Source organism: Scyliorhinus torazame, chromosome 16 (assembly GCF_047496885.1).
Source record: "Scyliorhinus torazame isolate Kashiwa2021f chromosome 16, sScyTor2.1, whole genome shotgun sequence".
Lineage (NCBI taxonomy): Eukaryota > Metazoa > Chordata > Chondrichthyes > Carcharhiniformes > Scyliorhinidae > Scyliorhinus > Scyliorhinus torazame.
In genome coordinates, this window is record NC_092722.1 from 139,624,035 (window position 1) to 139,638,693 (window position 14,659).

Here is a 14,659-nt window from a genome sequence, read left to right on the forward strand (position 1 = left end):
ATTGGCCGAACCCAGTGTACAAAATTAACGATATTTTACTTTACCCAACCGATTGAAATATATGATGGATCAAAATGGAGAATGTACATTATTGAGTTGCATAACCGTACTTGAGGAAGGGACCATTAATGCTCCCAACATACATAATTACAAAACATTGAGTAGGGTCAAAAAAATTAAATCCAGACTGAACTGCAACAGCTTGCTTGCTGTCTGTGCTCAGTATCAAAAGCATATTTATCGGGGAGTAAATGCATTGTAATCAAGGATAGATAGAAATTACCCTTCCAGCGAGACATCAAACTCAGTGTAATCTTGTTACTTGGATAATTCACAAGTAAATCTTTTAAAGTGAGCTATTAGAAGCTGGTTCCAGACTGCCCAGCTGGTAGTTCAAGGGGACCTGTCGCTGCTCGCACGTAGTTACATGGGGTTTTGAGCTATATATTTTTTTCTGAGAATTCTTGATTTGCAGATTTACATGGCTCTCCAGTGTTGAAGAATCGTTGGATGTTTGCCACAGGGATGTGGGAGTAATAGATAATCGCTGGATAGGAGACAGCATTGCATGTGAAAAGAATAACTCGTGGATTTCCAAGGCTGTGCACAGTCCTTTCACTTTCATGTTAATATTATACCTTAGGGGAAGGACATGGGCCACACATACATTGCACGTTCCAAGCCGATGAGCAAATAGGAGCAGGTTCTCATGTGCTCAAGAGGCTGTGCTGTTTGAACGACCCTTTGTTGATTTGCACTTTGCCGATTTGCTCTTTGCCAGCCCATGATTCTGCTTAATGTTTTCAGGATTTTACTCTTCCCTGTGTTTATATATATACATGTATATCAGAGGATCCTTGAAATCTCTCTAATTCTAAAGTAGAACCCCCCCTCCCCAATCCACCCGACTTGCTGCCACCACCTTCCCTTTCCCTCGAAAGCAGCAGCAGCAGCGGCGGCGGTTGGACGCTTACTCTCTGATTGACTGGGTAGGCGACCAATGGGTTGAGAGGGATCGCCCCGGTAGGGCGGGGCAGTCCGCCCGGGAGCCAATGGGCGCGGGTGAAAGGGGCGGGATCTGGCGGCGTCGGAGGTGTGTTCAATGGGCAGCCCAGAGTGAGCGGGGTGGCAGCGCAGACTCACCCCCAGGCAAATCAAAGCAAGGACTGGGCTGAGCCTTCACAACAACAACACTGCCTCGCCCAGCTCACCCTCGTCAGTGACACCAAAGTCATCCACCGCAAAAGTTGCGCTTTCAGCTCTTGAGCCATTTGCATCTAAAAAAAAAAACCCTCAGCCTGCCTAAGTCCTCTGCTTCTCCCCCGCGCGATGTGCCAGTGGCGCTGGTGTGGGGACCAGCGAATCTGACCGCCCAGGTCTCCAGCGAGTAGTCTTCCATCTCCGCGCACCCGCCTTTATTTATCCCCGTTGTACGCCACACAGCCTTTTTAAAAACACACACAGAGCAGGACCACATTTCCGTACCCGCACGATATGGCCGTGAGGCGTGAGTGAGAGTGACTGGAAGGAAGATGATCGCCTCCAGCTACTGCATAGCTCCCACCGTGTTGAAGCCACCGAGGAATGCCAGCCGCTCGGCTCCTTAAATGTATCAGAGGTGAGAGGATGGGAGCGAACAGTTCTTCAAAGCGGCCAGTTTTTGATGAGAAGGAGGGAGGTAAGCACCGAACCGCTCCTGCCGGTTGATTTATTATTGGGGTGGGATGTTATTTTCCACCTCCCGTTTGGGTGCACCAGTTAATAAGATCATTTTATTTAATACAATGCGCTCACTTTGAAGTACCAATAAATATAAGTAACTTTTCGGGTGCACAAGGTTAGAGGGGAGTTTTATAATATCTATTTGGAAAGTTAGCTATTTTCCACTCTGCAGCCGCCACTTTTTCTACTTATTTAGGATAGCAAATCGGATGTGCGAACCTTCAGGAAGCTGTTCTGGACAGATGTGTCAGTTTTGGTGTATTCAGCACGAAAACCCCAGGAAGAATCCAAATAAATCCAGCACCGTAGACTCTTAGGAAGTACAATTAGTCACGAGTTTTCTGTATATATTGTCCAATTTGTAACCAGATGCAGAGCCGGAACTCTGATGTTGTATTACCTTAAGCACATTTACTGCGCTCCTGAACAGCATTATTACATTGATGCCTAATTGGATTTGTCAGTAATATGGATAATACTATAATGGGTACTTCTTTAATGCTGCAGCATATTTTATTGCCAGATCCTTTCTGATGTACTGGATGTTAATCTGTACACAGTGCTGTTTGTGAAGGAAACAATCCTCAATATTGCAATTACAGTGCACACATTCACAGTGCATGCATTTTAGCACTATAGCACTGAAAACTTTACAATGCCCGTTTTTATCATGCAGTTCGACGCTCTTCAATGAAAAAAATCATGAAGTTTCATATGTTATCTGTAGCACGGATTCTGAGATTGTTTTTAAATACACGATGAGCAAAGTAACAACATTTTCTCATGACTGACTGCACATTTATCAGTGACGGAATAATCGACAACTCTCATTAAAGTTTGAATAGCTGGTAGCTGAATAATAAAGCATGCAATTTCAGTCATAATAATATATTACATTGCTCTCAATAATTATTTATGTTTGCCTTTTGTTGCTGTTTTCAGTATTTCTTAGCTATTTGCAGAGGGTTCTTTCTGAGTGTTTTATCCTGTGTAGCATTTTTTTTTGGAAGACTTTCTATCCCATTGTTTTGTGAAAGGTATTGCATCTGTACCCACTGGCCAATGCAATATTGTAAATGGCTCTTTCCTCGGGTACTGCCCCCCCTTTCCTTCAAACCATCCCTTAAAAAACTCACCTTTCAATCCTTGCAAACTACCATCCCAGCTGTGGCCCCCCTTTTTGCTCCCAGTTCTTGACCTTGTCACCTCCCATGCCGATTTGCCTCCGAGCTCCAGGTCCCAACTATTACGATGCACTCTTGGGGAACCACCCTCATTCTACCCTCTGTAAACTTGAGATCATCTGAAACTCTACAGCCTGTGTCCTAACATGCACTAAATGCTGTTTACTCATGTTCAGCATAACTCCAGGTAATGTACTGCCTAAATTTTAAAATTCTCATCTTTGTTTTCAAATCCCTTCATGGCCTCGCTCCTCCCTATTTCTGTGATCTCTTCCAACCCTGCAACCCTCTTGAGATATCTGTGCTCCTCAAATTCTGACTTCCGGAGGGCATCCCTGAGTTTAATTGCTAAACAACTGGCGGCCACATGTTCAACCTCCCGGACTCTATGTTCTGAAATACCTCCCTTAAGCCTCTCAGCATGTCTCCCTCTTCCCTCCTTTAAAATGCTGAAAATAATTTTGATCATCTCCCCATACATCTCCTTATGTATTTGACCGATGTTACTTTGAAGTGACTTGGGACTAATACCAGCAATGGGTGGGTTGTCTAACGTTGGTTGAAGAGAGAGGTTAGATTTGTATCAACTTGGGTTCAAAAAAGTAACAGGTTTCTTGGTAGAAATCTTTAAGATCCTGGGGGTTATTGACAGGATGGTGGTGGAGGTGATGTTTCCTTTTGTTGGAGAATTTAGAACTAGGGGTCACTAAATGAGGAGACTTTTTTTAATCTCAGAAGGTCGCGAGTCTCTGGAACCCTCTTCCTCAAAAGGCAGTGGAAGCAGAATCTTTGAAGATTTTTAAGACAGAGCTTAATAGATCATTGATTAACAAGGGAGGGGTGAAAGGTTATCGGTCGGCAGGAATGTGGGGTTGAAGTTACAATCAGATCAGCCATGATTTTATTAAATGGTGGAGCAGGCTCGAGGGGACCAAGTGGCCTACTCCTGCTCCTAATTTGTATGGTTGTACAACATTTATTCTGTTGATGGTGATATACAAGTTATTGTTGTGACTTATAAAATGGGTACCAATTGTCGATACCAATTGTATGATTGGGCTGGGTTTTTGATGGGAATTGCGCATTATTGAAGGAATGGCCTACGATGTTATTTTAAAGGAACAAAAATGACCAACGAAACAATTTCATAAAGGCAGTCACCCAGGACTAGTAACAACTTTGGGGATGAGTGTTGTGTCTTAGGGTAATAATGCAATGGGCCAAATGAGTTGTTATGATCCCCTTGGAGACGAATAACCTTTACGAGAAAGGAATCCCCACAATGCCAATGGAAAGAAATCTGCTGGACAAGATTTCACTGCTAAATGTAACATTTACTGTAACAAATCAATATATTTCAAACATCAATTAACAGATGAAGGATATTTCAATTAAATTTCACTTTAAAACATTAATGCAACTAAGATTATGCCTCATATAGTTGCAAGCCCTTGCATTACTTCCCACACTAATGTGGCACCATGTGCCATCTTATAAAGTTTCCAACTTAACTTCCCAGGTTCTCTCACTTCCCACTCAATTATTTTGGCCCTCGAGTTGCATTGACCAGCAGCCGGGGTCCATCCGAAGTCCTGGAACATGGTGAATACCGAAAGGGCGTATGTCTACAAAGGGTGTAGCTTTAACCGAACAACCATCACGTCAAGCTGTGGTCTGATTCTCTGAAACAACTCTCAGCTTGCCTCTTCTTACTGATGAGCAGAAAACAAATCTATTTGTAGAGAGCTAGGATTGTTCCACTCATACGATTTCTGTGTTCTGAACGGTTTTGAACCGGACACCACTGCAATTAGCTTTTTATTTACTTTCTGGTTCCACTTTCATCGCCATAACAACCTCAGGTCACATGGCCATTTCTTGGAACCTCATGATGTATTAACTAGGACACCAATTAACCCCTCTTAGAATAATTTCCAGTTTCATTTTGGTCATACAGAGACAATTGCAAAAAAGAAGATGAAGATGTTTTCCAAAGTAACTGTCTTCATGCAGTCAACATAGTAAGAAAATGCACCAAAAAGTGCAGCGGAAGGTGCTGGATGAGTCCTCTTTGCATCAATTGTTTTCAAGTTTATCTGCATTTGCTCATATGACAGAATTGTTTTATTCGTTGCTAACTGCAGCAGTGCAAAGGAAAAGTATGGCAGTGTTAACTTTTTGCTGCAACTGATCACTTCAAAATAAGCAGATCCACATAAATGTATCAATTTATTCACTTCTAATTTGGAAGTTTCCTGAGATTTTTTTATTAACGATGAAGACCCTTTACATTCTAGTTTTACAAATTTGACTCACTTATTTTGGGATCAGAATTTCTCAAAACAGAGAATCGGCCCAAATAAAAGCAAAATGCTGCGGATGCAAGTAATCTGAAATAAAATCAGAAAAGGCTGGAAAAACTCAGCAGGTCTGTCAGCATAACTGGCAGAGAGACACAGAGTTAACGTTTTGAGTCTGTAAGACTTCTCTTCAGACAATAGAACCACACATGTTGGATCTAGTGATCTACAAGGACAGAATTAAATTTATTGCAGATGTTGAACTTATTCTACTATTTAGTTATACCATGGCTGATTTGTATCTCAAGTTAGTTTACCAGTTGTTGGTCCATAACTCTTGCTATCCTTACCTTTTAAAAAAATAAATTTAGAGTACCCAATTAATTTTTTCCCAATTAAGGGGCAATTTAGCATGGCCAACCCACCTAGCCAGCACATCTTTTGGGTTGTGGCGGCGAAACCCACGCAAACACGGGGAAAATGTGCAAACTCCACACGGTTAGTGACCCAGAGCCGGGATCGAACCTCGGACCTCGGCGCCGTGAGGCTGCAGGGCTAACCCACTGCGCCACCATGCTGCCCCCTTGCTATCCTTACCTAACCAAATTCTATCAATCACAGCCTTAAAATATCAATTGAACCCCAATATCCGCAACAATTGGGAAAACGCGAATTCCAGATTTCCACTTCTCGGTGTATGGAAAACATGTTTTACTGATTTCACTCCTAAATTGATGAGTCCCTTTGTTCTGGAATCTTCCATCAGAGGATTATCTGGGTTGGATTTTCAATCTCCCACAGTGGCAAAGTAGGTATGGATGAGAACTGGAAGCTAAGCACTTGGAAGGATTGTCAGTCTTCCAGCACCTCTGGGCATGTCAGAATTTTCAATGGGAGGGGGGGAATGAAACCTACATGCCCTAAGTCCACTGGTTGTTCAACTTTTTAAACAGGCTGATGAAGACAGAGTCAAATTTCACTGCTAATGCGGGAAAAAGTGTATGGCCTTAGACACATCGGGGAGCACATTGGGGAACCATTAATCATTGTGGCTGTCGATGAAAAATTGTGTCTATAAAGAAAAAAGTGCATCAGTAAGGGAACTGAGGGTTATGGGGATAAGGTGGGAATGTGGCATTGAGGATTATCACATCAGATCAGTCATGATCTCATTGCATGGCGGAGCAGACTTGATGGACCGAATGGCCTACAATGGCGTTATGGTTCATGCAATGGCACAAAGTTTCCATCATTTGAGCAGAGCTGCTTGAGTACCTTTGGAGTGAGCATTTGGATACTTGGAGGAACCGTGAGGCTGCTGGTCCTCTGCTCTCCTGCCAGCTCCATTCCTCCAAGCAATGGGAAGCCCCACAATGGCTGCTGTTTGCTTTTTCTGTCATAAGATCTCACCTCCAGGCCACATCTGGCGCCGTTATTTGGTTGCCAAATTTGCCTCTGATCAATTAGGCCCTTTGTCTTTAAAAATCACTTTGCATCACTGACGCTCATGAAGCGCAGGACATGAAATGATCCAGCTGATCATTTAGCACCCTAAATGGAAAATCCAGCCCTCTGACTTTATCATTTTATTCACCTCAATAAATTACCTCTAAACTGAAGGGACAAGAAACGAAGTTAATGCAACCTCCTCCCATTATTTATTCCTTTAAACTCTTGTATCATTGTTGTGAATATGTGCTAACTTCTAGGGTTAATGCATTCTCCCTGAGGTAACCAAAACTTAATTCTGTATTTGAAATAGACCTGACCAATGTTCCACACAACTGAAGCACAACTCCCTCTTCTTTGCATTCCAGTCTCCTTGAGATCAAAATCGGCATTCTATTAACTTTTAAAAAATTACTCCTTGAACCTGTGTATCGATGATTTGTACATAGCCAATTCCAAATGCTCCTCCACAGCTCCAGGGTTTTCATCATTAAGCAAATCTTTTGCTTGCTCTTCCATGATTCCAAAGTGAATTACCTCATATTTCCCACAATGAACCATGTGTGTCACATATTGTCCAACTCGCTTAATCTACCTGTGACGCTCAGTAATTTCCTCCTTGTGTATACACAACTACTTATTGATATACATGATGAGAAAGTAGAGGCCCCATTAGTGCTCCCTGAGGAACATCGCTTACCACATCCTGCTAATCATAAATATGTCCCTTCTCTCGGCATGGAAGAAAGGAAGAGGTGACAGGTTTGCCCCAGTTTTGCGAAGGCCAGCCCCAGTTTGAGGTGCCTCCTTCCTTCCTGCCATTTTTCATGTAGGCTATAAGAAGTATATATACACATACCAGCTGTATCATGATGTGAGCAACCTGTTATCCAGATTAATAGGCTTGTTAACAAACCATTGAACTTGAAGAGCACTTCTGCCAGGTTTTATACTTTTATATAGGAGAAGCAAAACAAATGAAAGGCACCACAATGGTACCCGTAAGCTATGGACAACAGTCTACTCAGTTCTCAGTGATGATAGTGATGGGTGAAGGACCAAACCTTCTCAGTTGCAATTGGCTCAAAGAAATCAAGTTGAATCGGGCCAAGATTTTTCAACTGAGGAAAGGAGGACTGCCCAAACTGATAAGAAAATAAGAAGGGAACATCTTCTGTGAATTAAGCGAAATCAAAGGGCTACAAGCTATGATTTATGCAGATCCAGAGGTGACTCCCCTTTGTGGTAAGACTGGTACCATATGCCTTATGAAAAAAAGTGGATATTGAGCCAGCCATTTCAGTTTTTTGGAATGGGCAGTACCTATAGTCCCCTTATTGAATCTGGACAAGACCACCCGCATATGCAGCAATTATAATCTAGCATTTAATCAGGCCGCCAAGCTGGATAAATATCCAATCCTGAGAATTGAAGACCTGGATGCAAAGCTGGCAGGAGGTCAATCTTACACAAAATTGGATATGAGTACCCGTATCAACTCAAATTACATGATACTTCCTGGTGGGTATGTCATGATAACTACACAAAGGCCTATCCCAGTTACACACGCCTGCCTTTTGAAGGTCTTCGGCATGTGCAATATTCCGAAGGACAATGAAGAGCCTGCTACAGGGGCTACAATGGGTTGTAGTATATCTCAATGATGTTCTTATAACTGGATTGACAGAGGCCAAGCATCTAGCAAACTTTGAGAAGGTGTTAAAGAGATTTCCGGAAGCTGGAGCTCACCTCAAGAAAGAGAAGTCCACCTTTCAAGCCACTAAGGTGACCTATCTGGGGCACCATGTAGATGCATAAGGATTACACACCATTGAAGAAGAGCCAATGCGATAAAGGAGGCATCTACCCCAACAAACCCAACTCAAATCATTTTTGGGGAAGGTAAACTACTATGGATGTTCCTTCACTAATTAGCGGTTATTGCACAGTCTGCTAAAGAAACACCATTGTTGTTTTTGGAAGGGTCCCCAAGAGGAAACTTTCAACAGAGTAAATAAATTACTGCATTCCTCAAACCAGTTAGTACACTTTAACTCACCTAAATAATTCATATTAACCTGCGATACCTCCATATGGTGCTGGTGTGGTGTTATCTAATGAAATGGTAGAAGGCACTGAAAATCCGATAGCGTTTGTGTCAACAACCCTCTCAGAGGCTGAAAGGGTTACTCTCAAATTGTGAAGGAAGGACTATCAATAATCTTTTGCTTCAAGAAATTCCACCAGTACTTGCAAGGTAGACATTTTACCATCGTTTCTGACCACAAACTGCTCTTGGATCTCTTCAAAGAGGGCAAGGCTATTCTGCTGATCGCCTCGCCAAGAATTCAATGACGGTCATTATTTCTGTCCACCTACGAACTTTAAAGCACCAACATGGAACACATATAGCAAGTGTAGATGCTCTTAGCCGCCTTTTCAACAAAGTATCACATGCACTCCAGTACCAGAAGAAATCATCACGGCATTACTTTTTTAGACCCATTGCCAGTCTTGGTGAAGCAGATAAGGAACTGAGCCAATCGAGATTGGCTTCTGTCCAAAGTGAGAGACAGGATACTTACAGGATGGATAAATGGGCCTGTTTCCGAGAAAGTGAAAGAATTCTTTACCCACAAGAATGAATTGTTTTGTCAGGCTGGCATCATACTCCAGGGAGCAAGAGTAGTTCTAAGAGCATCTACACTTGCTATGTGTGTTCCATGTTAGTTCTTGTACTAGGCAGAGAGCTACTCCTTCTGAATTACACAGCCCTCATCCTGGCATCTCTAAGAAGAAGATGCTTACCAGGAGTTGTGTATGGTGATCTGGTATTGTTGCTGATACCAAAAAGCTAGTTAAGCATTGTCAACAGTGCCAACTGCCACACATGTTGTCTGTTGCAGCCCCACTGCATCCCATGGGTACAGAGCCATATCGATTATGTTAGTCCATTCCTGGGCACAATGTTTTTTGCTCGTAAATGATGCACGCTTTAAATGCATGGACATTTTTGAGGTGAAGTCACCTGCATTGCATGCTACCATCGAAAGAATACGCCAATGCTTTTCAACACGAGGATTACCTGAGGTCTACGTATCAGGCAATGGAACCATCTTCACAAGTACACAATTCCAAAACTTCACTGCTCTCAACAGTATTAAACATATTAGAACTGTGATTTACCACCTAGCACCAGGTGGACTAACTGAGTGCATCCAAACTTTCAAGTCTGGTCTAAAGAAACTGTCAGGAGAAACCTTGGAAACCAAAATTTCACAATTCCTCCTTTAGCAATCGCACCACTCCACATGCAACAACAGGAGTTCCACCAGCAGAGCTGCTAATGAGACATCGTCTTAGAATAAGATTGGGCTTTGTGTTTTCAAATTTTTCTGGGAGAGTAGAAGCCATCCAAAGTAATCAGAAAGCAAGCCATGATTCATATAATGCAGCACGATCATTTATTGTAAATTAAGTTGTATACGTGAGAAATTTTGGCAGTGGATCAAGTTGGATCCCCAGAATTATTGTCTCTAAGACCTGGCTCTTTTCATACCAAAGGGATATGGCGGACAGATCATTCATAAACATTTAGACACAGCGCCAGGGTCCCAGGTCCGATTCCCGGTTTGGGTCACTGTCTGTGCGGAGTCGGCATGTTCTCCCTGTGTCTGCGTGGGTTTCTTCCGGGTGCTTCAGTTTCCTCCAACAAGTCCCAAAAGACGTGCTGTTAGGTGAATTGGACATTCTGAATTCTCCCTCTGTGTACCGAACAGGCGCCGGAATGTGGTGACTAGGGGCGTTTCACAGTCACTTCATTGCAGTGTTAATGTAAGCTTACCTGTGACAATACATGATTATTATATAGAGATGCTCCAGCATCCAGTGTTGCCATCAAGAAATATTTTCAAACCCGTGAACACTGAAGTACCTGCTTGACTTGTTATCGACATAAGTGATGTCTCCTTGTAAGCAAATATTGATGAATTGTCTGTGCCAGAGGATGTACCTGTTATTGCAGTTCCCGTTAACGCCGATCCTGTGGAAGCATTTTGGACAAAATTATGCAACTCCACAAGAAACAGAAAAGCACCTCAAAGATTTGAATTATAATTGTCCAACTCATACATACTCTTCAGTTAGTATTTAGGACTGAGTGCTTTCGTTATTGAAGTTGTATAAAAGTGTTAAAGGGGGAGGAATGTGGTGATTGTCCCTTTAAGGGCAATATGGCAGAGTAAGGGTCACCTGACCTGGGTGACCAATCGGAACTGAGCATGGAGTAACCCATGATGAGTGTAAGGCTCCTGGGCCGAGAGAATTTGGGAGCTAGCTACTGCCTTTTGGCTGCTGTACAATTCTTATTAATAGATACCTTTTGTGTTCACGAATGAAGTCTGTGAAAGTTCACCTTTACACCTATACTTCACAAAATCCCTGTACATTCTGATCTTTCTTTTTAAGCGCATCTTCACACACACATTTTTCTAATCCTATAATAGTGGGGAAGGATTCCCAAGCTGATTATCAGCAGGCTGAACCATGTTATGAATGTTACTTCTGTGGCAGTAAGTCCTGGCGTTGGACTTGAACCCGGAGTTTCTGGTCCAAAGGTAGGGATGCTACCACCGTGGCACAAGACCTCCTGCACGCTTGGATTAACTGCAGATTCTCTTGGATTTAAAAAATATGAAACAATGCGGCTAACCTTTTTTTACTTGGGAATGCTGTTAAAATGTTTTCAGTGCTTAATAATTTTAGTGAATAAGATTGTATTTTACATCCTGTAATATGAAAAGAATAATAGGAAAACTGAAAAGTTGATTTATTTGTTTCTGACCATCAATTGTATGCATCTATTGTTTAAAGTGAAATTAAGATGTACAAAGGTAAAGAAAAATCCTCTTGTTACCAATGTATACAAAGGTGAGTAATATTAGTATTAGCATTCATCCAGGCAAGATACAGCACAGGTTAGTCGCAGTGTAAAATTCATTACATTTTGCTTCATTGGTGCACTCTTAGTTCCAACATGAAAAGAACGTCAGTGTTAACATTTGCTTCCATTTTTCACACTCGCCATTCACAAGAGATTGAAAGTCGGGATTGAGATTTCTTTATTATCTCTTGTGGGACATCTGCAGCCAGCTGCCAGAGAAGGCTATCACCTCAAAACTATTCCAACCAGATTCCAGAAATTTAAAAAAAATGCCAATATACTTTTCTACCAGTTCCTAGCCTTTCTTTCACTCAGGCTAATTTAAACAGCCAAATTTCCCGTCTCACTGCCAGTCCATAAACAGAAAAGTGTTTTGGATTTTTGATTTCCCGCTTTACAAGTTCTGGTGTACTTTCTCCAACCCTTAGATTTGGAGTGTTCCAACCCTCTGTGAATAACTCGCACAGCAAACTCAAGATAAGATAAAATAAGAGGGTTGGTTCATTTCTAACACACACAAAACATGGAAAAGTTGTTTTGCAATATGTGCCCCTTTTTGCACTCCAGACCACAAAAAAATAAAAGTTATGGTTTTATGTGAGTTCAGAGTGTAGAATCAGAGGTCTATTGCCATTATCTTTCAGAAGGAAGTTGGTTGTCTTTTGCAGGGTGATCCGTTTTTCCACAAGTGAGGACTTCCATGAGGGGAGAGGGCACGCAGAAATGTCTTAGTCTTGAGGGCGCCAGTTCCAATGTTCCAGTAGTTCATAGTGTAGATGAGGGCCAAGCAATTGTATACCTGGGCATGGTCTCTTTCTGCTGCTAGCTGTAAGATGGTAAATGGCAGACAGAGATAGGCTGCAGCCTAGACTCTTGTTTCTCTTCTGAGGTCAAACTGTGACTGCCAGAGTTCAGTCCCATATGGCAATGTTACAGGTTCTAGCAGCTTGAGGTAGGTCATGTGACATACCTCCCACTTCTTCTCCTGGGTGTTGGACAAAGAATGTATTTTCCCAGGCCTGGAATATTGGTGTGTTTAATAGATGTCAGGGTTCCTTTTGGCCTTGGAGATAGTGGGCTGGATTCTCCGATGCCGAAATCGCATCCGGCACCAGGGTGGAGAATCCATGTCCGTGCACAGAATCAGGACAGGCTGCGCTTCCCCGATTCTCTGGGCCCTGCAAGGAGGCGTACTTGGAGAGCATGCAGCACCCCATATCACCTACCTGTGGCCATTGCCGTAGGCCCGCTCCGCCATTCTCCGCCCCGACCGGCCGAAGTCCCGATGGCGTGGACCACTCATGGTCCTGCTGGTCGGGATACTAGCGTGGCGGCTGCGGACTCAGTCCACGGCCGCCATTGTCAGGGGCGGGCTGATTGGAGGGCAGGGGGTGCCTCATATGGGAACAGGCTATTTTTGGGCGGGCGGTCAGGGTCGGGCGCATCGAGGGCACTATTTGGGAGGTCCAGCTCGCGGTCTGAGTCCCGCCATGGAGCACGGCGCGGCCGCTGGAGGCCACAGCCATGCGCAAGCGCAGTCTCTGACCCGGAAGTGCGGGGGCCCCTATCTGCAGCAAAAGCTGCCAGATTCGCATTGGGTCCCTGCTAGCCCTCTGCAGGGCTTTGAACATGTGGCCCTTTCACGCCAGTTTTTCTGTCGTGAAAGGCCACAGTTTTTATGATGGTGTGGGGATATAGTCCCAAAAACGGAGAATCCAGCCCAGTGTCTCTTGTGGCTAGAATGTTTCTTTAGAAATATGAAGATGCTTTGTGCAGGTTCAGAAAGGGGCATTAGCGACTTTATAAAAAAGTGATAATAAGTCTGATGGTTTGTCTGAAGGTTAAAAATTCCTCTGGTATGAGTCATGGCCAGTCAAGGTAAAGCCTTAAATAAAAATAGAAAATGGTGGATGAACTTAGCAAGTCTGGCTGCATCTGTGAAGAGAGACAACATTAACGTTTCGAGTCCAATTGACCAAAGCCATGTCCATTTAAAAAATAATATATATTTTTTAAAGTAGCCAGGTTGACAGATATATATATATATATATATTTCTCTTCCTGTCTCACCTGAGACATTGGAGATAGTTATTTCTTGGCACTTAAGTCATGCGAGCCACAAATGGACTGACACTGTGATCATCAACGAACAACCCCATTTCAGATGGAGGTACGGTTATTGATGAAAAAGCTGAAGATGATTCCAGGACAGTATGTTGAGGAAGTGGTATTGGCCTGAGACTGAGATGATTGACCTCCAACAACCACTATCCTCTTCCTTTGTGCTGGAATGAATCCACCAGTGGAGAGTTTCCCTTCAATTCTTATTGACTTTAAATTTGCTCGGGCTCCTTGATACCACACTTGGTCAAATCGTGCCTTGATGTCAAGGGCAACCACTCACTGTTTCTCTGGACTTCTGCTCTTTTGTCCTCATTTGAACCAAGGCTGTAATGAGCGCAGGAGCCGAGCGGTCCTGGAAGAACCCAAACTTTGCACCTGTGAACGGGTTATTGCTGTTATACTGCTTGATAGCGCTATTGAGAACTCCTTTCTTCACTCCTCAGTGACCCCTAATACCTCATCCCCTTCCCACAACACCTTCCATGCTATCACAAAAGGTGTAATACCTGCTTTTTTACCTCCTGTCTCCTCACTGTCCAAGACACCAAACACTCCTTTTAGGTGAAGCAACGATTTACTTGTACTTCTTTCAGCTTAGTCAACCAAATTCACTGCTAACAATGTGCTCTTCTCTACATCGGGAAGATATAAAGCAGATTGGCTGAACGCTTTGCTCAACAGTTCCACTCTGTTTGATTCTGACCTTCTATTTGCTTGCTAGTTTAATTCACTACCTTGCTCTCATGTTCATGTTTCTGACCTCGACCTGCTGCAGTGTTCCAGTGAAGCTCAATGCACGCTTGAGGAACAGCACCTCATCAATCGATTAGGCACTTTCCAGCCTCCTGGACTCAACATTGAGTTCAAAAATTTCAGACCAAAAATTCAATCTCCGTTGTGATTCTGTTTTTTTTGGCTGTGTGCCGGTTTGAATCTTG

At 43.1% G+C, this 14,659-nt stretch overlaps 1 protein-coding gene across 3 annotated transcripts in view; it reads left to right on the plus strand.

The window, feature by feature from the left end:
- The first annotated feature begins 1,113 nt into the window (after positions 1 to 1,113).
- The window catches only part of LOC140393106 (serine/threonine-protein kinase 32C), a 664,435-nt gene continuing 650,889 nt past the window's right edge, over positions 1,114 to 14,659 (plus strand). For 2 of the 3 annotated variants that reach the window (XM_072479150.1, XM_072479151.1), the window contains exon 1: positions 1,115 to 1,678. In XM_072479150.1, the coding sequence (XP_072335251.1) occupies positions 1,585 to 1,678 (94 nt within the window). In that variant the 5' untranslated portion in view covers positions 1,115 to 1,584. Of the gene's footprint in view, positions 1,679 to 14,659 lie in introns of all 3 variants that reach the window. The other variant, XM_072479152.1, reaches the window with a different exon arrangement.